General features: G+C 37.0%; 2 protein-coding genes across 4 annotated transcripts in view; one reads left to right on the forward strand and one right to left on the reverse strand.

Moving 5' to 3' along the window:
• Positions 1–3,570: 3,570 nt before the first annotated feature.
• LOC146452174 (transient receptor potential protein-like) overlaps positions 3,571–26,069 on the reverse strand; it is a 63,484-nt gene continuing 40,985 nt past the window's right edge. Inside the window, exons 19-20 of the mRNA XM_085098161.1 lie at positions 5,602–5,816; positions 3,571–4,214 (exon numbers count right to left, since the gene is read on the reverse strand). Of these exons, the coding sequence (XP_084954287.1) occupies positions 3,975–4,214; positions 5,602–5,816 (455 nt within the window). The 3' untranslated portion in view covers positions 3,571–3,974. The remainder of the gene's footprint in view (positions 4,215–5,601; positions 5,817–26,069) is intronic.
• LOC146452175 (uncharacterized) lies at positions 17,223–24,016 on the forward strand. 3 transcript variants are annotated; one of them, XM_085098164.1, is made up of 6 exons: positions 17,981–18,779; positions 20,113–20,147; positions 21,220–21,299; positions 21,931–21,981; positions 22,095–22,139; positions 23,436–24,016. In XM_085098164.1, the coding sequence occupies exons 2-6, from the start codon at positions 20,141–20,143 to the stop codon at positions 23,577–23,579; spliced, it is 327 nt and encodes a 108-aa protein (XP_084954290.1). In that variant the 5' UTR covers positions 17,981–18,779; positions 20,113–20,140; the 3' UTR covers positions 23,580–24,016. The 3 variants fall into 3 exon arrangements, with proteins under 3 accessions (XP_084954289.1, XP_084954290.1, XP_084954291.1); XM_085098163.1 differs by lacking the exons at positions 17,981–18,779; positions 20,113–20,147 and adding an exon at positions 17,223–17,422 and having other exon boundaries at positions 21,938–21,981; XM_085098165.1 differs by lacking the exon at positions 20,113–20,147.

The raw sequence follows: 26,069 nt of genomic DNA on the forward strand, positions 1-26,069 counted from the left end.
AAAAATATCAAGATTAAACTAAAATGTCCGCCTGGTTTTACATGCATCTCAAAGTTAAGCTTAATGAGCCGCAATTCAAAGGATATATTGCGCCTGACCTTTTCTAAATTCAGTAAAACCATGCCCTACAATTTGAGAAAAATAATATTTGGGACTGGATTTTAGTGCTTAGTCTTAGTTCATAACATCTTTTCGACGGACGTTTGAAGTTAATACCGGAACAATTTTTCCGTAAAGAGCAGGTAATTCGTACATCGATATCTTTGAAGCAAAACCGTGATTTGATCTTGATTTCGCAGCAGACCTTGCTTAGTGATCTTTGCTGGTCTTGACCGAAATAAATCGACTGATCAATGCAATAATCGTTATGTTGATTACTTTGGAACTGGGGCGACGGACGACTAACACAACGCTGAATAAAGATGCATATGACAGCTTTTTCTTTGTATAACCTTCGATCTAAAAGCCCGCCATTTTTATCCGCGAACATTTGCCGCTTACGGATTACCTGGCCTTACCTCATGAAATATGCTCGGTGAAACTTACGTCTTACATAATCGCACGATCGAAGAACAACAAACTCTCTCAAGGGCTCACTTGAACACAATTCAAATCCAAGACAGTCGAAAGTTGCCATATAGCTTGTCCATGAGAAAGGGGAAGAGCGAGCTACTTTTCCCAATATGCCACTGCGCTCTTGGTAAGATTTATTTCAACATAAAACAATAATTCCATCCTGCTATGACTTCGTAACCGCAAGCTCCAACCGTGAAACCGCAAATGACCGCAAATCGAATACGATGACGGCTACTAAGCAGATTTGTGACGTCACCCCTTAGCAACCACAATTGGCGAATTTTTTCACATCCGGTTAACTCTGGCTCGTGATGGTACAGCTCCTTAAAGACAAACCTGACATATTCTAATTCACTGCACTTTACTTATGAGATTAAAAAACGCGCGCGCTTGACAGAGCTTATCCAAAAATAAAGAGAGACGACAAACTGTTTCAAATGGGCGTTCAGTTCTACACTCTTTTTATCAGTCGCAAAAGAAAGACCCGCAGCTGCAAAGCAAATACCCAGGAGATGTCGGCTTGGATTTCACCAGGATTGCCGCCCCCAGCAATGTCCCAGATCAGGAAGTTTGAGAAGTAAAAGAAACTGGCGATCAGCGTTTGGGGGTGGAATAATGGGAGACCATCCACATGCAAAATAAGAGAGCAGAACAAAAAGATTCGTACAATTGATCTGTTGACTGACTGAAAAGGGGGAGGAGGCCTTGACTGTTTACTTTGATCACTCAATACGCCAAGGTAAAACAAAGCTAAGAGTACAGATTAAAAAGGAATACCGCAAGCGAATTAACACTGACACAGATACGAAGTTGCAAAGCTGAGGCCGTCAGTTTCATTTCGCTGTGTTCTCTGTGTGCTTGATAAGGCGAGTAACTAACAAATATTCTTAAATGAGAAAATGGGCGAAAATGTTTCGGAAAAAGCTAAAACAATTAAAATAAGGCCCAATGAGATAAATTCAATTAATATCCCATCTTATTTTACTTGAATGATTGAAGGATAGTAATTAATTGAGTAAACTACGTAGTTTGCCAACGTACGGATCGGCTGGGTGCACAGGGCGCAGAGAATCAAATTCCGGTAGTAGTTAATTACACTTCCACTATTGGATGAGTGCACGTGGCGTCATGGCTGAATAAGATTTTTTTCCTCTGGGGCTTAACTTCATTTTTATGCAAACTATGTTGTTTTGTCCACATTTTGGCAATGCAATCCACCTATAAACAACACAGCAACAATGTGCTTTAGAGATGCTTCTTAATGTGGGAATTGATTATCCTTCACCGAGACGAGCTAATTTTGGATTTTCGTTGAATTACTTTCGGATAATTACAATTACAAAATATTAGCTACACCAAAAAGCGCAAGTTAGAAGCTTTGGCATTTGCGGGGAAGGGCCTGGAGTGGAACTCTCACAGCAAGCTAACAGCTAACTCTACTACTGTGACTTGAGTCGGCTGGGATTGTAACCGGAACACATCTGGACCAATGGATTTTTCAGCACGAGTTTTTATCGATTCATTTTGAGCAACATGTTGATTACTCCCTGATTTTGAAGATTATATAAACTTCTGCGCCACAAAATTGATATCGATAGACTAGAAGTTGTTTGAGCCATTTATCTTTTCAAGCGCGGGTTGTCGTTTTATTACAGTTCGCGAAAAAAGTTAGTATCAAGAAAAACTTGAAAATTAATAAACCACGGATGCTCTACAACTGAGCTACAAGAGACTCGTGGGAGCTAAGGCCATTAAAGTAGGCTCATGGGACAAACATACTGCGTATTGCTAGCATTGGAATGTCAATGTGTGGCATATGCGCAATGGAAATAATGTGATGGAATATGTTAAGCCTGGTGAATAAATGAGAATGATGCATTTAATCAGTAAATGACACAGGCATACTTGGAAAAACAATAACACTTTTCTGTCTACCAAATAATACTTTTCTGTCTACCAATTCTGCAATTCCTATAAATTTTGGCTCATTTATTAGGTTGTTGGAAATAATCTTTTAAGAGCGCACTATCTGAGCGTGGTTTGTATTGCGTGTAGCCCCTTTTCCTTATGCGGTGAAATGACGTCGAAGTTAAACAGTGAAAAAAACAAACAAACAAAAGACAAACAAACAAACAAACAAATTGATGTCACGTGAAAGATATCAGTAATGACCAATTATCCTACAATACAGGAGGTATGAAAAAAAATTCAAGGTTTCACCCTAAAGAAGAGCTAAACCAGCTACACAGCCTAATCCTGTTTGTTTGTAGTGAGCGTGACAGTTTCACGTCTTTGTTTACATGCAAACCACGGCAAAGTAACAATAACAATTACGACATTATGTCTTCTTTCCTTACTACCCTTAGTGATAGAGCATACTTATGAGGTTTCAAACAAACAAACAAACAAACGAACAAAGTGAAAAGGCCTAGTATTCTGGGTATAGAGAACACCAGGAAAAAATACTATTTTGCACTATTACCTTCTTTACGTAATATTCTCAGTGGGCATAATTTTCGGACAGTTGAGTATTCTAACTATATAAAATGATACGCGCGGTTACTCTTCGTAAAACAAATCATTTCTTATCTTACTCCTTGTCACGCGCAACCCTTCAGTAAATTTTAACATCGGGCGGAAATTTTCTAGCATTTTTTTTTCTCGGCGTTCGAGGCGTCTAAAAGTGTCAAATTTCACTTCCGTGTGGGTGCAATACCGCCAAGACGGGAGACTGGGGATAGTAGGGCTATGACATCAGTACAAGATAGCCAGTGTTGCGGATTCTGAGAAAGAGTAAGACAGAGCATGAGCTAAGAGACAAAACTAAACTATACTGAAGAGCCGCAAAGAGCAAGACAGAGCACGAAAAAAGAGACTAGATCATAGTTACCGACAATAAGGGAAAGAGAAAGACAGAACATATAGTGACGAGCAACCCCTAACCCCTATCCCTCCGACCAACACTCCCTTAAACGAACACTAATCATTTTATATTTGTAGTGGAGACTGGTGTTGTGCAGCATACAGTTTTATTAACACCTGATCCGTTAACAACAACAAAAACTAACAACAATTTTTGTTATTCTCGTCAGTTTAAGAACTATACTATAGACCTTTTTCTTTTTTTTGTTACGTACTGAAAGTTGTCTCTGCTATCTACTAGATTGTTAAAGCTCTATCCTTAACATACGCTTTCACTTAATGGACGAAGAAAACGATTCAAAAAGAAGTCTTTATATATTACGTATCAGTTATGCTCACATCAGCGTTTATGAATGGCTTAAAAAGAAAAAAAAAAAAAGAAAGAAAAGAAAGAGATAAGCAAAACCCTCGCCCAGCCATGGTAGAAACGAGAAGGGTCGAGTTGGTTTCATGTGTCAGCTTGTCTTGTCATGGCTTTATTTACCTATCTCTTTTTGACTTAAGTTTGCTAATACCGCATCAAGTTTCTCTCCCAAGGTTCTGGTAGCCTTGTCAAGTTTGGAGTTTGTCTCGCTAAGCTCAGATTTTATCACTGCAATTTCACGTTTAACTTCATCAAGTTCCCATTTTGCCCCAGCAAATTTTGCCTCGGTCAGTTCAGATTTCGCTTTTTGTTGCTGTACATCTTGGTAATCCACTACTTCTCTTGCACACATCTGGAAAATAAAAAAAATAATGATCATGATCATGACTATGACGAGAGTAATTGTTGAACTATGGCCGCTTTTCATTCGAACCGCGCGAATGGAATACAAATTTTCCCGAATAAAATTTTGAAATTTTGGGTATACGTCGCGAAGTTATCCTAACGTTCCGCAAAATTTCGTTCTCCGATGTTAGTTCGGTTTATGTGGAAAACTCGAGGGATGAAAAGGCCACTCGTGAGTGTAGAGGCCCGTTTAAATGGTTCCAACATTTGACAAACATTCTCTCAACAAATGTTGAGCAATTGTTGGAAGCAAACGGCTTGAAAGCCATTCATCATTCATTCATGAGAATAGAGGAAAGTTGAAGCTTATTGATATTCGATCAACACTCTTTCAATAAGCTTTCAACATTTTTTATACTTTCAACAATGTTGAACGGCCCGCTAAAACGTGCCTGACATTCAGTTCAACATAGTGTTGAACGCCTGTTGAAGCAAATGTTGAAACCGTTTAAACGGGCCTTAATTGGTTTGATTTCAAATTGAGTCCGTTCCAATCCCGCTGCTTTACCTTTTAGAAATTTCAAATCGGACATTCGGCTAAATGAAAAGTGTCCCACATTAAAAGATCACCCAATAACAATAATATTCAGCGCTGGATTGCTTCTTCAGTTTTATTTCTGTATTAAATTTGTTCTTTCGTTTACATTTTTGCTCACACCAACTCACCTCGAGTAACTCATAGCTACCTGCGGATTTTCACGTGTTTTCTATACATTTTTGATTGTTTGGATAAAATGGTTAGGAGCGGACCGAACATTAACATTCCTGTATTTGCCTTTTGTTAACGTTTACTTACAGACTTGAATTATTTTTGTAAGAGGAATATCACAGAGTTATGGATTGTTTTGAACATTTTGTTTTGGACTTGTGCAACAGGCCATTTTACAGTTGTGTACTTTGTGACCTCGCCTTAGATTGAAAGCGAGGTTAGACGTGTCGTTGTTTTTAATACAAATCTCACTGCTCGCCTTCTGGGAATTTATTTTTAGTGACATCGTTCTCCTGGTGGTCTAGAAGAGCGCAAATTATAGACTAAGTAATGGGATCTTAGCCAAAATTTGCAATTTTTCGACCGGTAAATCAGAAAATGTCTTTAACGATGTCCATAACAATGCCCGGCATCAGTGATATATAAAACAAACAATTAACTATACAACGGAAGTAAAGCAGCGTTGAAGCCAACGTAGAAAGACTACTTCCAGTTAATAAGTAGGTAACATTTCCCTCATAACAAAAGTGTTTTTAAGTCACAATTGAGGCCACAATATAAATCCTTGGATACATTTTCTGTATTTCTCCTAAGTTCACGAACCTCGATTAAATGGTTACTTTACCTTGGCAAGCACTCTATTCTGGCCGTAAAAACCAATGTAAGGGTAGAGTGGTTTCGTTTCACTGCATTCTATGTGTGGTAGGGTATCTCCAAGGCCTATCCAGATCCCATTCGCAGAAAACAACATTGGTACTTGGACTTTCCCATCCACCTCGAGTTCAGCCCCAAACATGACTGTACATCGAATGACGTCACCTCGACGGACTCTAGCAACGCCTGCGTGAGAACAAACACTTCGTTAGGATCTTAAAAGCATTCTGGTGCAACAACCAATGATAATATTTAAAAGGGAACTAAAATAAGGGCAAGAGAGCCCATCTTTAAAGGATAAGGTCACTCAAAAATCATGTATTTTTTAAAATCCGTCAATAGAGTCAACAGTGAGTTTAGTTATTCAACGGTTTTCAGTTTCTGACGAGTATCCTATCAATATGAAATTTCTGTCTAAATCAAAATTGATCGCCGCCATTTTGAATGACACTCAGTAGGCTGCGTGCTTCTTAATGACGCCATTTTGTCCAACGAAATTGGCGCAAAGCTCAAACACAGCTAAAAAAAAGTTAATATATTTCTTTGTTGTGTGCAGCAAAAATAAAGCATTCTTACTCTTACGAATCTGCATTGGGAAAGGTGACCACAATTACAGTCCCACACAAAGCTCGGTTAAGACAAACTATTAAAATCTAACTATTTTCTGTGATATTTGAAAGCCCCGCGTAATAAACCGCCATGGAAACAGTAAAATGAAATAAGAAGCAGATCGAACACACGAGTGTAAAACATAAACAAACATATGCACACATAGCGTGGAAGCGCTATTTTTGGATAGTCTAAGTGGTGCCTTGGTCCTCACATATGCTGGCGGGTGAATTAAAGTATCTAATTTGTAGTAATTAGTGCTTGTCGGAACATAACGTAACCAAGGAAGTTCAGTGCAAATGTTGATGTTTTCGATGAAGTAAAGCACGAGTCAAGCATGGATGGTGATGTGGATGTGGATGCTGAACTGTTTGAATTACGTGCAGCTTATCATTGTTAAGATTAGGTTTGTGCATTGGCTGACTGGCTCGCAATCACACATCGATTTTAAAATTCAGATTGCCCTTGTTGTTTTTCACAAGCTGCGGAACTAAATAAATATGAAAATAATTCCTCGTGCGGAACAAAGCGATAGAATTTTTGGTTTCTGATTAGACTCAAAGGGGTGGGAGTGGGGGGCCAAGCGACTTGGTTATGGGTAGATATTTACTTCGTTAAAGATAGATTGCGTAGCCAGCGTTTCTGTGGGATTTGTTTGCGTTTTTCGCTGTTTGAACGCGCTAAAATTGAAACAGAGCGAAAAAACGGAGGAAGTGGGAAGAGGAGGGAGAGAGATAGATTAAACCCTCTCCTCTCCTTTCCCCCTCCTCCGTTTCTTCAGCTCTTGTCGCAGTATCCGCGTGTTCAAAACGTAAGAAAAACGCGCAAAACCCTACAGAAACGCTTTCTAGGCAGGCTACATTCACGAAGGCGTTTATATTCGAAAGAATGCACTCGTTCTAAAAATAACAAAGATCACACCTGAGAATTAACTGCGCGTGTCTGTGAAACAGGAACGTGAAAACTCCAAAGGTTCTTTTTTAAGAACCTTTAGGTCCATCGCATTCAATGTGATGGACTTATTTCGTTATATGACGGCCTTAATGAAACTCTTCCAGCGTTCTTGTTACCATCAAATTCGTTCCTTGATGACATGTTCGATGGAAATGTGGCAGTGTTAGTCGAACTTCACAACTTTCACTTCTCGCTTGTGTAACAGAAACTGGATTGCGGCCAAATGTTTTAACAGATTTTAATAGACGATGGGTGGAACTTTCAACTGATATGTAGAAGAGCCTGTGAGTATGTGTCACGTTTGCTATTTGTTCCTTTGAACTTGGGCTCAATCGCATGTTGCGATAAGTGCTCAAAGTGGATGTTCTTTGTGCCCTCGGATTTATTTCAGTAATTAAAGCTCATGATTAAAATTCACCATATTGTGAACGTGAAGGGTCATCGTTTATAACTAGCGAATAAGGCGGTTTTAAATGATCTGTATTCTCTAACTAAGAGCTGCAAGTCTTGCAAAATTAACAATCTCGCCAGTTGGTCTCGAACACAGCCGGGGTGTAATGTGAAAAATTCGAATCCCAAAATTTTAAGAAAATGTAATTTATTCCTTCGTATCTCACATTTGTTACCTACTTGCCATGAAAAGTTGATGGAAGAGTTTTCAGCCAAATCTATTTCTTGATAAAAATTGAATATGATATTCCTATTTAGCGAGAGTCGCTCTCAATTAAAAGGTGCCAGGACACTTTGGTGACTTCTTCACAAACTCCTCTGACGTCATAATGACGTAATTCGTCATAAGTACGCGTCATAGCACCACACATGCTAAGTCAAAAAATCTACAATTACGGTACCTAACGGTCGAAATACAAATGGGCTGTCTAGACTCCGTCCTATGAAGGTAATGACAATGATTTCAAAGAAAGCCCGAAACGGTAATTTAAGCCCCAAACGCACAAGAATACGCCAGAGATGAGTCGGTCTTATTCATCTTATTGATTGAAAGTTTAAATTTAGCATCACTTAAGCTTTGTAATCGACAATATTTTATTCCCCATACAAAGTCTTATAATGTGTTTAAATTCTCAACGGCTGCCTGTGACCTAATACCGCTTGCGCTCAAAGCTCTCTAGTGACTCGAACTTGGGATTCCTGTGCTTACACTAAATGCTTTCAAAAACGGACTTTATGGTAATAGGTTCAATTCAGAGAGAAGAGGCGCTCAAAGGAAATTTGACACTGCGTTTAAATGATGCAGAGCTGCAGCAGTTGCATCCCCTTAAATGTCTTGGCGTTAATATTGAACAAAGTTTAACTTGGGATTTCCATATTGTCAGTCACTAAACAGATCGAAAGTAACTCGCAACATAGGTATTCTCAAGAAAAAAAACCTGTCTTAAACAGGGCTAACTTAATTGATATTTATTGGTCATTAATTGAACCGTACTTTTCTTATTGCTGTATTGTTTGGGATTTTTAAGGAGAGACCCAAATTAAAAGTCTTGAACAACTTTAAAACCGTATCGCACGGATTATCACTGGTGCCGCGATTTAAAACGATCAAACGATGCTCTAAAGCAACTAGGCTGCTCGATTTTAGCTGAAAAGAGACAATAGCAAAAGGCCATAATAATGTTTAAAATGATCTAAAATAACCGATGGCTTGACGTCGTCATATTTGTTTGACAAGTTTAATTGTACTAACATTGAGCGCCCCAAAAACAAAACTAACTATTTTAAAAATTGTTTTGCATTGACGACTGCAAAAGGTAGGAACAATCTTCCAATTTCTCTTAAAGAAGAAAAAATGCTTAGATGGGTTATTTTCACTACCGGCATCAACATCATAATTTATTTAACCGTTCATTTATTCTCTTTTTCATTCTTCCTTACTTTCCCTCCTTCAGGGAAAGCTTCTGTGATTCATATTACTAAACCCCAAAAATGCACTGAGAAAAAGTTACTGTGTAGGCACAACTGCAGTATGGGCGACGAAAAAAAATATATATATTTAGCCAAGCCTAAAAGCGGAGCTCCAATTTTTTTGCTAGCATTTATAGAAATCTCGGCTTATCGTATGGACGTAGTTCCTCATCGATCCTTTCTAAAGTTATATATATTTTTAATGCATATGCAGCAAACTCCCCATCAACAATGTAATATCAGGAGCCCATGATCATCGGCTCCTGATTTGTTGTAACAGAGGGCATTTTTTCTTAATTTTCCTTTCACCGAGCAAGGGCTGGTGATTGGTTGATCTTTGCGCTTGTACCCCAATCTCGTCCTCTGAGAGCCCACGGGCGTTTTTGAATGGGAATGAGATTCCTGGAACCAGGTTTGTGAGCCCGCGAGAATGGGCACCCCCACCAAACCCACGTTTTCGCGAAAGCGCACTGGGCTCTGAAATCTGGCTCCAGTCCTTGTTATCTATAGCTAGTCTCCTTCGCAGCCGTAATTAGGGTCGTCACGCAACGATCCTCCCCACGGAGCGTAGCGTGACGACACTAATAACGGCTGCGAAGGAGACTATGTTATCTAAGATCTTCCGATTCCTGATCCTAGACTCCTAGTACCCAGATCCATCATTTGAAAAAATGGCGGCAATCTCGTTCTCCGAGCCCGCATTACCCTTATCCAGCGGAACGGTCGCTGGATATGGTAGGCACTTCATATATGGTAATTATTAATAATTACCATATATGAAGTACTTACCTGAGAACGAGCGAAGAGGTGAATTTTAGTTGTCTTTGCTTCGTTCTAGAGATTTGGATAAAACAGGATAAAAATAGCAGTGTTCAGATATCTTCCTGTATTAGGATGGTGGATAAAAAAAGAAAGGATCTTTTTAATTTTTGCATAAGTTTTAGGGTTTGGAAGCGATCGAATTTTTCCTACGCCTCGTCTTATTTTTCCTGCGCGACTGTGTGGAAATGTTCCCCTTTAACAGCAGATTTGAAGGAAAACTTTAAGTGTGATAAATGTCAAAATTAGAAGGGGTTTTGTTGTGTCGGTGGAAGGCGAAAGGTTCGACATCTCTGTCAATTAAGGAGGTAAGATAACTTCAAATATTTATGTTTGCATACACACCTTTAAACTGTTTGTATTTTTTTTTCTCACGAAGGAGCAAATTTTCTAAAAGAAATCTTTAATCAAGATAATATTAAAATTGCAAGCTAATACGGACAATAGTAGGCCAGTGTTGTTATATCAACTCATGTGGTCTACTAATACTAGGAGATCGTTGCAAACTAGTACACCGTGGAACAATTGAAAAACGAGTCATTATAAGTTATAGGGATTTACAAAATATTTAAAATTCCATCTTTTTCTCGTCAAATTGAGTGATTTTTTTTATGTTTAGGTTCTGTTTGAGGGAGATGCACATTGGAGATGTTTGCTTACAGGAGAGATATTTCTTCAAGTCAAATTAGCTTTGTGCCATTTTTATATTTTCTAACTGCACTTGTAGCTCATTAATTCAATAAATTAGATTGAAAAGCTCATTTTTAAAAATTTATTCCTGGGTTGATAGCTATTCTTGTACACTTAAAGTTGTTTATTTTGGTTTTTGGATAAACTCAAACTAAGTGCTCAGTTCCATGCAACTGATATTGATTTACAAGAGAGTCAAGATGTCTTTCTTGCTCTTAACTTAATCTAACAATGCAGTATATAATTTTTCCCATTTGTTTCGGTAGGGATAGGAAAACATGAACCTTTCATAACTTCCTGTCAATCACATTAGTTCCTTTGTTTTGAGAGTGCAAAGTGATACTGTTTTGTTCAGAGAAACCATTGCAGTAATTGGCTGCCTCTTATTCTTGATATTGTAAAGTCAAAACAACAATTACTTGTGAATGCCTTTTGCTACTTTGTATATATCGAAACTAGTAATTATTAAAACTGGATCAGAAAGTACGTTTGATGACCCTGATCCTAGCGTAGGTTCTCTCCTTTGCCAACTTGGTGATGATGTCATCTGCCCCTGCAAAAATTACTGGGGGTGCCAGATATACTTCCCAATATCCTTTCATTCATGCAATCAACTTTGGTTCTCCCATACAATCTCAACTCCAATCTGTGAAAGGAGTGCGTTCTTTCTATGTTGAATGCAATAAATGTCATAAGTCTAATTATTCAACGAAAAAAAAAATTTCAGTCCCTAGTCATTTGTACCTGGTTTTAAATTAAGTTAGTAAATTGTTTGACATAGAATCAAATAACAATTGTGTACAATTCCTCAACTGTCCCTGTCAAAAATTTTACCAAAAAAAATCCATCAGGCAGTTATGGGGCCGGTTATCCCCAGCAGTTTTTCTACACTTTGCTACATGAGAGTTAACTTGGAGTAAAGTTGGAAATAACACAACAATTAAGGGATAATGAAATTTTGAGCTGTGCAGTACTGACTATACAACTGAGAAATCAGAGAATTATCCTTGGAGTGTAAATTTCTGTTTGGGAAGGAAACCACTTAAATTTTGCATTGCCTTAGTGAAGAGATTAATTTTGGTCCATCAGTGATCAACAAAATCCTGGGGTCATAGGTTTTAATCCTGCCAAGGTCAAAGAGTTTTTCTTTACCTTTCATGGACCACATTTCCTAACTGAGGTAGTACTGAAAAGAAAACTAAGCAGTTTCCTTCCACCACAAAAATTTACACTGCAGGTTTTATTCTCTGGTTTCTCAATTAAGGAACAGGCCTTGCTCCAACTCATTAACCTTTTGTCCTTACAAGGAAAATCCCAATTTAAGAAGTCATTAGACTGCTAAACACTACACTCCTGCAGCCTCATCACTCCAGTTTATGGATAGCACCTCATCTGAGAAGTCCCATTCATTTTTACACAGCATAATACCAACCATGTATCATTAATTTTAATAAGCATTTTCTAAAAAATATTCCTTACTTTAACTTTCATCATCCTGTTTTTCCGAGAGAAAAAAATAGAAGGAACAAGAGTGCCTAAAGAGAGTTGATGTATAGCAATAGTCCTCTTCTGAATTTACAAAATGATGTACAACATTATACTTTGCTTGAAATATTTCAAATTAAAAGCATTTTATCACTTTTTTCTTCAAAACAATCAATGGATTAAACTATTTCTATATAAATAAAGATTTTACATAAACACTGTACAGAATGGAAAAGGAAAATAATATTATTTAGTGTTTTTCCTTATGTTACTGAAAAAGTTATACCAGACTATGTGATAAGGTGTAGAAAACTGTAGCACTGGTTACTGATGTCACAAAACCCATGAAAAGTAACAGTTATTATTGGATAATCAAAACTAAGTAAAAGAAAACAATTTACTTGGCATATTAACATTTTCATAATAATGTAATGTGGCAATCACTGCAGTGGAAGTACCAATTTTTTTTTAACTTCCTAGGGAAAATAAATTTTGTTCAAAAAATAGGAGGCAAAAAACTGACTGAAGCAAATCCAAGAGAATTAACAACTGTCTGTTCAAAGAATTGGGAGTGCTGAAAAGCATTAATAGTTCAAATAACTGAGATTGCACTGTAAAAATAAATAACTGTACATATTTCATAATTCATTACCCACTACCAAGTTTTAAATTTTTCTTTCAATTAAAAGAGATGGCTGATAAGAAGTTTCACCTTTTGTCTGTTAAATCACAGTAATCAAAAGGGTCTGGTTGCATTAAACATGGCCTGAATATCAGTCTCTAATCTCTCTAGATGATTGGTGAGAGATCGGAAACAGCTGATATTCAGGCTTTGTAAAAAATATATATATAACTAAAGGTAAGGCGAGGTTTTGTCTTACATGTACAGTGCAACAAACTCAACCGGGGCCACTGATAACACCGACTCTTTGAAATTTAAAGAAATGCTCTCGTTTTTGATTGGTTTACCAACTACCAAAGGCAGACTCCTTTGTTGTGAACGTGACCTGTGATTGGCTGATCAATGTTGGGTGGCCCCAGTTGAGTTCGTTGCACTGTAAAGTATACAGGGAATGCCCCTTGTTCAGAATATTTCTGTAGCCTCTATCAATTCAATAGTTATAAGAATGATTGAGTGACAGTGCTGACTGCTGCTTATAAACACAGCTATTGTAGGCCCAGACATCCAGTGGCCAATCTCTGTTGTACACAACATGCTTGAGCAATAGCCCTACATCAGGCCAACTAATTAAAATCTTTTCTGTTGAAGAAAAATTTTATATGCTCAGCGAGTGCCCATTCAATTTGGCTCCTGCCATCACATCAACATTTATCAAAAGGTAAAAAATTTAATACACAACTGGATCTATCCCTTGATGGGAAAAGTGCACAGTCAGAAACTTTCACACAAGAATGGATAATTTACAAGTTTATGAATTGCCTCAACAAGAACTTCCATTAACAAAGTGATTCATGAGCCATACTGTGTTTTCATCACATCTGTCATGATCTGTGATGATAAATAAAAAGCTTACAACTGTACATCAAATATTTTTTGCTACAGCTATTAAAACACAAGATCTAAACCCACTAGTAAAGGTTACACCCTCTGTGCATGGCTTTTGTGCCCAGGCAGTGGCAAATCTTAAAACACTCCTGAGTTAAGGTTCATAATTTATGCAGATGGGGGCCTATGATGATTTTTAAATTTTTCCCTATAAGTTCACGTTTTGGATAATGCTATTGTTTGATGAGGTCAGGTTCTGAGATGCTGAATTGTCCAGAATTTGCCAGTCTGATTACCGCATCAGGATTCATCGAGCACACGAAAGCAGTGGCTGGGGGAAAGCTGGCTGGAAAGGACTTATCCTGCAGTTCAGTGGCTGAGATGCCATTTCTGATGGCAGTCCTGGATCTATAAAATGGAATGTTTTCAGATTTCATGACAAATCAGACAAAGAAATTTAGAAGACGACCGTGACTAGCTCACTATGAAATTACGAAGATAAAGAATGGAAAGAAATGAACAAAGTTATCAAGGTGTAAGCACTTTTCTTTTCTGTTTAGGGCTAAGCACTGATTATACAGACGGTTAGCTTTAATTTGTTGTTATGGCAGCCACTGCATTAAAGGACTTCCATAGATTCAACGTTCGGTATTCTGCAAAATACCCCTGACGCTTGAAAATTAAACCTTAACTCTACTCGGCCTCATGCAAATCAAAATACTATCTGCTATACAACAAGGTACATTAAGGTAGTAAGGTATCCTCTTGAAACCCAAAAACCCATTTCAGCAGAACTGACACTCTAAGCTACATGGATGTGAGTGGGGGGTACAAAACAAATATCAAAATATTATGTACACTGTAGGTAAATATTCAGGACGGTATTGGCTATTTATCGAGTTTTGATAGTTTTCTTCACGTTCAAAGTATTTTTTTGTCGTTGTTATTATTCTTTTTAGTTTTAAAGATGATCGAGGCGAACTGTCACTGTCTTAGGCAAATGTTGTTTATCAACTCCGTAAAAACTAAAATCTTAAACTAAGATTTTACCTTACGTTTTCCGTCTTATGCAAGACCACCACCACATTAAATTGAGACGGTGATCATCTTATTTTAACACAGGAGATCTCAAATGAAGACTATCGGAGTCTCAGTTAGTATATAAGATAAAAGATCGTCTTAAATATTGTCTTCAAATCGTCTTCATTTGAGAAGCGCCTATCTTAATCAACATTGAGGCATCTTACTTTAAGAAAGACCAGTCTTAATTATATTTATCTGAGTCGATGGGGTCCTTATTTTAAGACGTTTTTTGGTCTTGTGGAAATTTTAAGACGCCTAAGCAGGCTATAAGATATTGCCATCCTACGTAAGATGCAATACGCCTTAAGCTGGCGACACACCTGGCATTTTATACGACGATCGCAGCGAATTTGATCGCCAGCGAAAATCGCAAGTGATTTTCGCCACCGATGCGGACACATCTGGCGATTTTTTTTCGCCGATCGCGGCGTTGTTCCTGTGATAAACCCGCCCAACCTGACTGATTGACTGGCAATTCGCAGCAATGAGCGTAAAAAAATCGCGGGAACGGGCACATTTGGCGAATTTAATCGCCGATGTCTGACATGCCAGAGATCGGCGATTTAATACGCCGATCTCTACTCTCACCATTTTAGTTCTCGGTAAAAAATAAATAAATAAAAAAAGGCTAACTTGGAAGAAATAGAAAATTCCAACACAAAAGGATCCAAATTTTGGAAAGCCCTTCCTGATTGGTTCATTAAAAAAATGCAGACCTCATAGGGAACAGGACTTCTCTTCTGATTGGTTGATTTTGATCCAAACTCAGCAGACGCGGAGACTGGGCTGGAGTCTGGAGCTTTGATCCATCGCAAACTCTCACCTTGTTCAGACTTAAAACAAGCCGTTAATATTTTTCAAGCAGCGGAGAGTGGAGAATTTACAAGAATTTCGAGACAACAACTTCAATATTTAAATGAGAAGACATCTGGACATCAAATACGGTCTAAAGCCTCGGCTAAACGTTGTAACTATACACGAACTTAACCGCATGCACTGCACACTCAGCGGAATGAAAATGGAATGAAGAAATTACTGTCGCTTTCTAAACCGCCTGTTTTTTGAAAACCAAGATGAGTCCTGCAATTCTGCTGCGTCACCGATCAAAGGAATGAGTGTAGTGACAATTCAGACAATCTGCAATGCAAAGTTTATAATTTACGGGACTTCACTGGAAAAGTTGAAAAATTTACAGCACATGTAAATTGCAATTTACATTATGTAAACCTTAGTTTACATGTTTTGAAAATTTTAATTTACAAGGTGAGTACTTGTAAAACATAATATACATGAAATTTACAGTTTTACCATAATATGGGAAACTACTGTAAATATTATTTACATGGTCCTATTTTGCAGTGATTATTTGAGGAACATGTAAATATACTGTAAAATATATTACACATATTTACAGTATCTTCTTTGTAAATGAGCTGTAAAAATTGCGTACAAGATCGTGTAAATAACATGTAAAAAAAAGCGTTTACAATCGCTGAAAAGTAGTACTTGCTTGACGCTGTAAAAAGCCTGTAAATCGCAGAAGGGGGACTAATTAATTTGACCTTGTAGATCGAAAAAGGGGAATTGAACTGACTCTGTAAAAAGCCTGTAAATCGAAAAAGGGGGCCTGATTTGACTCTGTAAAAAGCCTGTAAATCGAAAAAGGGGGCCTGACTTGATTCTGTAAAAAGCCTGTAAAGCGAAAAAGGGGGACTGGCTTGACTCTGTAAAAATCCTGTAAATCGAAAAAGGGGGCCTGGCTTGATTCTGTAAAAAGCCTGTAACTCGAAAAAGGGGGCCTGACTTGATTCTGTAAAAAGCCTGTAAATCGAAAAAGGGGGCCTGACTTGATTCTGTAAAAAGCCTGTAAATCGAAAAAGGGGGACTGGCTTGATTCTGTAAAAAGCCTGTAAATCGAAAAAGGGGGCCTGGCTTGACTCCGTAAAAAGCCTGTAAATCGAAAAAGGGGGCCTTGCCTACTTGCTGTAAAAAACCTGTAAATCCAAAAAGGGTGCACTACTTTGACTTCTGAAAAACCCTCTAAATCGTATATTGGTGCCTGGCTTGTCGCTGTAAAAACCCTGAGCGCATACCATTTAAATAGAATTTTCGGTAGATTTCTTTGGACAAATGGAACTGCACTAATTGAACCGTGAGCGTGATTCATTTTGTCAAAAATTCTGGAATTTTCGGTTCAGAAGCAAATGGAACGGTAATTTCCTGAAAGTTCATCTCGAAACAAGACCGGTTCATTGAAGTGGAAAAAAACCGTTCCTCTTGACACCTGGAAATTTCGGAAATTCAAACCGAAATTTTGGTATCATTAATTGCATCCGAAGTTTCTGGTGCCAGTGGGCTGGGTCTGGGTATCAACAAAACATGGCCGTTTTACCGTGAGGAGCCTGAAACTGGTAAGTGTGGACAAATTCCCGAAAAGCGCCGGTCTTGTACCCAGAGTCTTCAGGCTTTTTGAGCGGGGCAACGCCGGCGACTAACCGCTGGCCAAAGAACCTGAGGACTCTGGGTACGAGGTTGGTAAAAGCGGTAAAAGCGAGAAAAAGGAAGAAAAACGGTGGTAAGCTCAGCTCGAAAAAGGGGGACTGGTTCATCCCCAGGTTTTTAATAATTCTCGGTGCCCTGGAGCTCTGTCAAAAATGGCTTTCTTCAAAGACCTCCCTTTGAACTATGACTTCAGGTTGCAAAGACGAGCAGAACTAGCAGAAAGGTGAGATAAATAGTTTTTTTTTATTATCAACACTATAATCCCAGGTGGAAATCTTATCAGTTAAGATCTTGTAAGATCTTGCAAGATCTTGTAAGAATCTTGTAAGAATGAAAATAACACTAAGATCTTAATAAGATCTTGTTAAGCTTTGTTAAGATTACAGATCTTAATAAGATCTTACGGCACTTCTTTATAAAATCTTAATACAAACTATACAATCTTCAGCATTTTAAGATCTTATAAGCTCTTACAAGACCTTACTAAATTCTTGTAAGATACTTGTAAGAATCTTGAAAAAATCCTCAACCTAACAATCAATAAGATCTCAAAAAAATTGAATAAGATCTTTTCCATTTCTTAATATTTTCTTATTAAGATCTTATCAAAATTTGTGACAAGATCTTATAAGAATTCTTGTTAAGATCTTACTATGAATTAAAAATAAGATCTTAAACAGATTTTGATAACATCTTACCAATTACTTAATGTTTTCTTAATAAGATCTTAATCGAAATTCGTACCAAAATCTTACAACCATTCTGATTAAGATCTTACTACCTTACAATTATCTTGGTAAGATCTTAGCATCAATACCGGTAATTAAGAAAAAGATCTTTTATAAACAGTTTCTATGAAGATCTAGTAAAAAAAAAACCTTCTGTTACCTCAATTCTTTATTAAGACCTCATAATATCTTACAAGAATCTTGACAGGATCTAAGAATAAATGCCAGCAAGACTCTCACACTGACTGTGATAATCTCTTTACATTAGTGACATCTTGTACATCTTAATACTGTTTTCTTCAGTGTCCTAAGTTGATAAACGCTATGTAGACATGTGTGTTTCTAAACAAAGGCTTAAAAGATATGACTGTTAAGACTTACAGTTTGCAGTTTACAGATTGTATTCGCAGTAACTTAATGCACCGTCCAACACTGAAACGCATTTGTCGTGAAAACACTATTACTTACAAACCTTCTTTGATGAATCTAAACTCCATTTAATGCCAAAAAGAACAACAGTTCTTTGAATCATAATTCCTAAGATTTTCATGTACAATGCTAGCTTTTAAAATGAGGAAGAAAACGTGGATATTCGATAAACGTGGGCCGGAATCACACTGAATCACAGCAACAACACCGGCAGCCATCTTGGATTTCATTCAGACTGAGAAGACTGGGCACCATTTTGGTCAGCAGATATGCCACTGCAGGCTCGGAGAAAGACCGTTTCATGTTAGATTTTAGGCGGGATTCAAGTATACAGCACACATTTCCTCTGGATTTTACCTCTGTAAGCTAAAAAAAATGATGGCTTCAAGCAGCAAACTGTGGACAACCACTTTTTAGAAAGAGGTAAGTTTCGACACCAATCATTTTGCGAAAGACTGCATGAAAATGTGTGATCATCCACGCAAATTACAGACAACATGGATCCATGCAGACAACGAGCATGCATATGTGCTTCTTGAAGATTGTTGAGGTGGTCATTCCCCATTTAGTTTTTTTTATGAGGCCTTTGAAAACGCTTTTATGGAGTAATTTGTAGCTGGGTTAATATCATGACAGTCTTGGTATAAGCTGAAAACGTGAGTGATCGATCTTGATTTGGCGTGAAGATCAGTTTATGATCTTCGTGGAGTGTATGGCTCATTTTACTCAGATCAGGAACTAACAATATTGTTACGGGTGAAAAGCTCACTGCAACATTGTCTAAAAAGTTAATGACAACCTAGCCAGTCACTGTGATCACTCAGAAGAACTGACTTAAAGTGCACAATTTTCGGTTTTACTGTAGATTTTCAACTCCATTTTGTAATGGGCCATTCCATTTAATATCTGCACCCCCCCCCGCACCCCCCCCCCCGTTCCCTATTGAGGTACTGTGAAATCTGAGGGGGAGGGAGGGGGTCTTTAAGAGTTATTTCTGAGGGGGCATTTATATCGGTATCTTTGAACTCTTTCTTTTTTCCTGAGGGGTAATGTGTCGGCACTTTGATCTTAATTTCTAAAGGGGTCTTGAAAAGTTATTTCTGATAGGGGTAGACACAAAAGCCCTCAATAGGGGGGGGGGGGGTGCGAATAATAAATGGGATGACCCAATGTCAAGGTCGAGACTCAAGACTGCAGCTTCAGAGTTAAGTCACCAAATCCTGCTCAATAAAGTCACTTATATTTATGACTGTTGGAGTCTATTTTAACTGATTTAATTTTGTTGTAAATCGTGACTTCTGCTACTTCTACTCAGGAACAATAATACTAAATAAAATTTTGTAACTTTAATAATGACAGTATTTGATCAGTGCTTGATACCATAGTTCTTTAGTTGAAAATAGCAAGCAAAATAAAGGGAACACTAAGTAACAATTCTTTTGATCAATGCAATAATGTTTTCTTAAAGAGTACAATGTAAGTTGCACTGTCCAGACATACATCTGTACAGTTAACAATGAAATAATCATTATAATAATCTTTTTGTATTTGAGCTTGGAATTTTCTTTTTATATCAAAGCCACTTGTAAATTTAGACTTGGGTTTCCTATGAACAAGACAGCCAGTTGTCTGAGTTGTCTGCAATTGTGCTACTACAAAACATTGTGAGAATGCTGACTGAAGTAAGAGAATGAGATAACACTGTGTACTCTGGTCAGGACATAAGTTAACATGACTGTCTTATTTTCCTGTACAGGTCCCTCTAGCCCTGGAGGTGCAACTGAATGAAATGTGGGAGAAGATTAATTTTTCAATATTTTATTAATTTTATAAGTTGGAACTAGCAAGCAACACTTGCAAAGTGAAAGCATCCATGATATTTTTCTGAGCCACCACAAATTGTCAAAGTGCATGTTTAGAGCCAGTTGAACTGAGTGATCATCTGTGAGTTAAATGCAGACCTTGTGAGAAAAAAAGGGTTTATTTTTATTTTTTACTGTTAATTTACTTATTTTAGCTCATTTTTTTTACTCAAGATTCACTTTATTTCTTGAAGTAAAAAATCAACGAAGTGCTTGTATTTTAAAGGTAGTGCATTTTGACCCAAAATTGTGGTACCCGAATGACACTGCCTCTTTGCTCTCTGTGTAAATTTTCTGGGACGCAATCAAACCAAATTGAGTGTAATAGGTTCACTTATTAATTTTTGAGTATAACTCAGTTTCCAGTTCAGTTAATTGTATGATTTGTAAATAAGGGGGACAAAAAATGATCACTAAATGAAATAACAGGTTTTCTATAGATCATATAAACGGTTTTTTAAAGTCTTTGTTATAGTAATTTCACAATTTTATGGTGTGAGACCTTCTAATAAACTGTTGGTCAAATCTTGATTTTGTGTCCTACATGTATGATACCTCTTATGATGTCTTAAGCTTGAGATTGATTATTATATCTTGACTATCGACTTTAAGTTCCTTACTAAGATTCTTATCAGATCTTACCAAGATCTTGTAAGAATCTTTCAAGAATCTTGTAAGAATCTTGTAGGAATCTTACAAGTACAGTACTTGTGCAGCACAGCACACTGTTGCGTGCTTCTGTTGTCGTCAAAACCTTAAATCTTGTTATTTCATGTTACTTGTTGTTTTGTAGAATAATGTATGGAAAGAAGTGTACCAAAATACATGGCCCACATGCATGCCATGCATCCAATTACATTTACATACATGTAGCCATTGTCATTGCTGCACTTGGCTTTAAAATACATGTCCAGCTTTCTATTATGTAACTGTTTCTATATATGACAGCCTTTATTCAGTGGGTGTTCATTTTCATATCATTATTATTGTTCTCTAACAAGTGTTCCCTGTTTACATGTGGGAACCAACTCTGAATTCCAAGAGGAAGCAGGCAGAACAGTCCACTACCCACAAGGAAAGAGTATGTCCATTTCTTATTTTACTTAGTGGTCTTTTCCAACTTGTTTTTAACCGGCTGCAGCAAAGTAATACAGTAAAACCTGGATTTAGTGAATTAGAGAATGCTCTAATGTAAACAATAAAAATTCACCAATGAAGGATTTGTGTATGCTAACTCAGTAACTGTACACTTACCTGTTCAGCTTAGTGTCTAGTTGTGGATATTCACATGACTACTTGTGTCTTAATAATGTTCATGCAAATTGAAACTTGTTTTGTCAATCATTGTCATGCTGTTGTGTTTTCAAATGTATAAATTTGTGAGTGGCAATCTTTTCAAATGAAGTAGGGCTGCAACAACACATATACGTCTTCTCATGGTATGAAATAAAATTATCTTGAATCAGAGAAGCACATGCTTATAAGCAGGAATGGTTTGGTTTTTCATTTGTTTTCCTATCACAATGGAGAACTTGAACTAAGCAATATTTAAGACAGCAAATGGCAAAATTTGAAGATAAGGAAAAGTAATTTTGAGATTTTGGTTGCTGCTCACCCAATAATGATTGTCCACACAAGATGGTGTCTGTGCTTACAGTGTAATACAGGTTTGACTGTTCATCAAAATTATTATTTTTTTAACTTTTTGGCAGGATTCAGCTGAGAATTCCACCAAGAGGCTTAAGCAGACAACATGTACTAAGGTAACCCTCTTATTTAAATATTTAATCAGTGTAAATCACAATACTTTTTTTAAAATAATCATAATACTTTCACTAATACCTTGTTAATGTCTTGTTGTTATGATCTTGACGAGACTGCTGCTAACCAGAAGGAAGCCAAAGAAGATGACACCAGTAAGGTAAGAAAGCATGTACATGTTGCTCTAGTGGAATTAGATTTTAGTCATGTGGGTTGTCTACTTTTTTGAAAACATTTCATTAATTTGAATATTAAATTATTAAAAACATTTGTGTTGGGATGAAGTTTGGTCATGCCCACTCCGTGGGGGTCTAGCATTTGACCCTCGTCACATCGAAAAGACAGTGGAATGGCCCTTAATCTATTTCTGGGACCATAAATTAAAAGCTGTGGAAGTCCTTTCAATGAGTCCCAGCAATGGCTGGAGCTCCAGTAGGTATTCTGTTTTGAATCACCGGCTATACAGTATTTTGCCCAGTTCTGGTCTAAATCAAACAAGTCTGGGCTTCTCATAATACAAGATTTTTATGTTAAACTGGAGGACAGTCATAAGAAGGCCAAATTTGTTCTGACCTGGGCCACTAAAGCTGCCGTTACACATTGAAACTTTTAGCTGAAACTTGTGTGCAATGGCGCTGCGAAACAAGTTTCGCGAAGTGGTGTTACACGGTGAAACTCTTTTTTTTTTTTTCACCATTGCAACCGTTTCGCGCCGTTGCAGAAGTAGGAAGCTGTTCTACTTTTCATGAAACTTGTCTTGCAACAGAGGTTTGAAAAAGTTTCACTGAACCGACCATGTTACACTGTGCAACGCCTGTTGAAACTTGTTTCGCAGCGCCATTGCACACAAGTTTCAGCTAAAAGTTTCAACATGTAACGGCAGCTTAAGATTTCCAGGATACTGGTCAGAGTGGCAACCAAGCACTGCAGTTACTTTTTAACCCTCTTGCTTATTATCAATGATAACTTGATATTATCTATTTGGTTTTCATGCATGTAGGAAATTTCAGAGTATGAACAGAAACGATTGCAGAATATGAAGGAGAATGAGTTGGAGCTATTAAAGACAGGTTTTTTTAAGTACACAGAAAGTTGATTTTAAGGACATTCCATCAACCACCACATGGGTTTGATGTTTTAAGTAGTCTCTCATGGGGGTTGAATTGCATTTTTTATGTCTTAGGTAGTAAGTCGTTATCCAGAAGCAAACTAAAGCCTGCACAGCTGTCGATCAATAGTTTGAAACTTTACAAAGCCTTTTTTAAACAACGCTGTCAAAAGAATACATAAAATCTCTCCCACTAGTGCTTTTATTATCGAAATGAATAATTTGGGAAAAATGTACTCATCAAAAGGGAAAAATCAAATTACCATACATGTGTATTTTGTAGGCATAATCCAATACAACAGAAGTTATGTCACAAGCCCTTATGAAACATATTTGCTCTTCTTGTAGGTTGCCAAAGATAAGGCCATTATGGTTGCTCTTCACTATCTAAAGGCCAAGACCATACCAAGTGTACAATCTAAAGTACTGGAAAACAAATGCAAACACTTTTGCATTCTGTACAAAAGCACTTCAAGTAAAAGTGATTTGTAAGGTCCTTAGGACAAAGGGTTTATGAACAAAATAAATTATTGTGATAAGAAAGGATAATCACTGCAGATAAGGAGTCATCTGATGGGGAAAACTAGGTTGTTTCCATGCACGTCCTAAAAAGCTACTGTAATTTACCTTTTTTAACACTGATGAACATTACATAACCACTTTGAGATACAAAATTTATCTTGTAATAAAAAATATTGCACCCATTCCCTGTGCTCACTTGTGAAAATATTTTCCACAGTCAATGATAAAATTACAATTATTTAAAATATTTAACTACATGAAGAAATTCAATTAATTAATTAAAATATTTTCAACAGTCAATGATAAAATTTCAATGGCCATGAACTTTCCTCTATTTAATGAATAATGAAATGAATTCAGCAATAGTTATGAAGATTATACTGTATTTATGAGAGTATTGAACTGTTTTAACAACGAAAAATAAGTTTTAGCAAGCTGCATGTATTTATTGCATCATTGTTTTTGATGTTGTACTGATTATTGAAAATTTTAGTGATCAACATTGTTATTCATAGTGATGAAGAAACTTTTTATACAGATACAATGTAGGTTTTAAAAAGAACCTTGCAATTAAAAACAAAGGAATGAAAATGGTGTTTGATTAATTGTTACTGTCAAATGCCTCTTGTGATTTATGGGGTCAAATTCTTCTCTTTTTTCAAATTTAAAAAGTGTATGAAAAACTCCCTTTTTACATTTACAGGCTTTTTACAGAGTCAAGCCAGGCACCCTTTTTTTATTTACAGGCTTTTTACAGAGTCAAGCCAGGCCCTCTTTTTTTATTTACAGGCTTTTTACTAAGTCAAGCCAGGCCCCCTTTTTCAATTTACAGGCTTTTTACAGAGTTAAGCCAGTCCCCCTTTTTCGATTTACAGGCTTTTTACAGAATCAAGTCAGGCCCCCTTTTTCGATTTACAGGCTTTTTACAGAAACAAGTCAGGCCCCCTTTTTCGAGTTACAGGCTTTTTACAGAATCAAGCCAGGCCCCCTTTTTCGATTTACAGGCTTTTTACAGAATCAAGCCAGGCCCCCTTTTTCGATTTACAGGCTTTTTACAGAGTCAAGTCAGGCCCCCTTTTTCGATTTACAGGCTTTTTACAGAATCAAGTCAGGCCCCCTTTTTCGATTTACAGGCTTTTTACAGAATCAAGTCAGGCCCCCTTTTTCGATTTACAGGCTTTTTACAGAATCAAACCAGGCCCCTTTTTCGATTTACAGCGTTTTTACAGAATCAAGCCAGCCGCCCTATTTTATTTACAGGCTTTTTACAGCGACGAGCCAGGCCCCCTTTTTCGATTTACAGCGTTTTTACAGAGTCAAAGTAATCCCCCGCTTATGATTTACAGCGTTTTTACATAGAAAAACCAGGCCCGACTTTTCCATTTACAGGGTATTTACAGCGACGAGCCAGTCCCCTTTTCTATTTACAGGGATTTTACAGAGTAAAATCAGATCCCCGTTTTCGATTTACAGAGTTTTTGCATGGTCAAATCACAGTCCCTTTAGGAGATTGACAGAGTTTTTACAGGGTCGTGGCAAGATTTACAACCTATTTACAAGGTCAAACGCACTCTCTTCCAAAATTTACATGTTATTTACAGGTTACAGGCACTTTTTACATTCTTTTTACATGATCTTGGCTGTAGTGTCTTACAAATTTACAGGATGTTTCTCACTTTTTACATGCTCTATTCATAATATTTACAGTTTCTTTACAGTATCTTCTGAGATCCTGTAAAAAGGCATTTTAGCCGTAAAATGATAATTACAGTATTTTCCAGGTGATTTACATGTTATTTACATATAAAAAGGAAAATTTACAGTGCATGTAAATTTATCATTTTTTCCAGTGCTTTTAAGACCAATAAAACAGCCCGACCTCTGTTTTCCTGCGAATTTACGGTAAGCGGATTTGTATAAGTTGAGTCATTTCAGATTTGGTTTTAATAAAGTACTATGGATTAAAATTTCTTGTGTTTTCATTGTTGCATGTATCATGTTCAAGCTTAACAGTATTAAACGCTCCCTGTTTTTGAATGTAGGCTTAATAGTGACCGTTGCAGTTAGATTGAAGATTTCTTCCTTGCTTCGAAACTTAAATTGAGATTCTAAAGCATCTAGAATAAGATTGTTCAAATCTTGAGTTAAGATGAAAATATGACTTACCACAGCACTTTGAATCTAAGAAAAAATCATCTTAATCTAAGACGCCATCATCGTATAAATAAGACGAAAATCGTCTTATCCTTAGATAAATCGTCTTCAAATGAGATTTACGCGCTGTCTTACCACAGCACCAGAATTAAGTGTAAAAAACGTCTTAAAGATTTTAGTTTTTACGGAGAACAAAAAGCCGTACATAAAGTCCTAAGAGAAAAAGGCTACAATAACCATGAAACAGACTTAAAATATACATGTATCCTGGAGTAATAAATGGAAAAAAAAACTGTGATAATTCAT

This window comes from Pavona decussata, unplaced genomic scaffold (assembly GCF_977016875.1).
Source record: "Pavona decussata unplaced genomic scaffold, jaPavDecu1.1 SCAFFOLD_377, whole genome shotgun sequence".
Taxonomy (NCBI): Eukaryota; Metazoa; Cnidaria; class Anthozoa; order Scleractinia; family Agariciidae; genus Pavona; species Pavona decussata.

Coding starts and splice junctions, on each gene's coding strand:
- LOC146452175 (XM_085098163.1), top strand. CDS start 17,352: ATGGCTTTCTTCAAAGACCTCCCTTTGAACTATGACTTCAGGTTGCAA. Junction 17,423..21,219: donor CGAGCAGAACTAGCAGAAAG/GTGAGATAAATA, acceptor TTCTCTAACAAG/TGTTCCCTGTTTACATGTGG. Junction 22,140..23,435: donor AAGAAGATGACACCAGTAAG/GTAAGAAAGCAT, acceptor CTCTTCTTGTAG/GTTGCCAAAGATAAGGCCAT.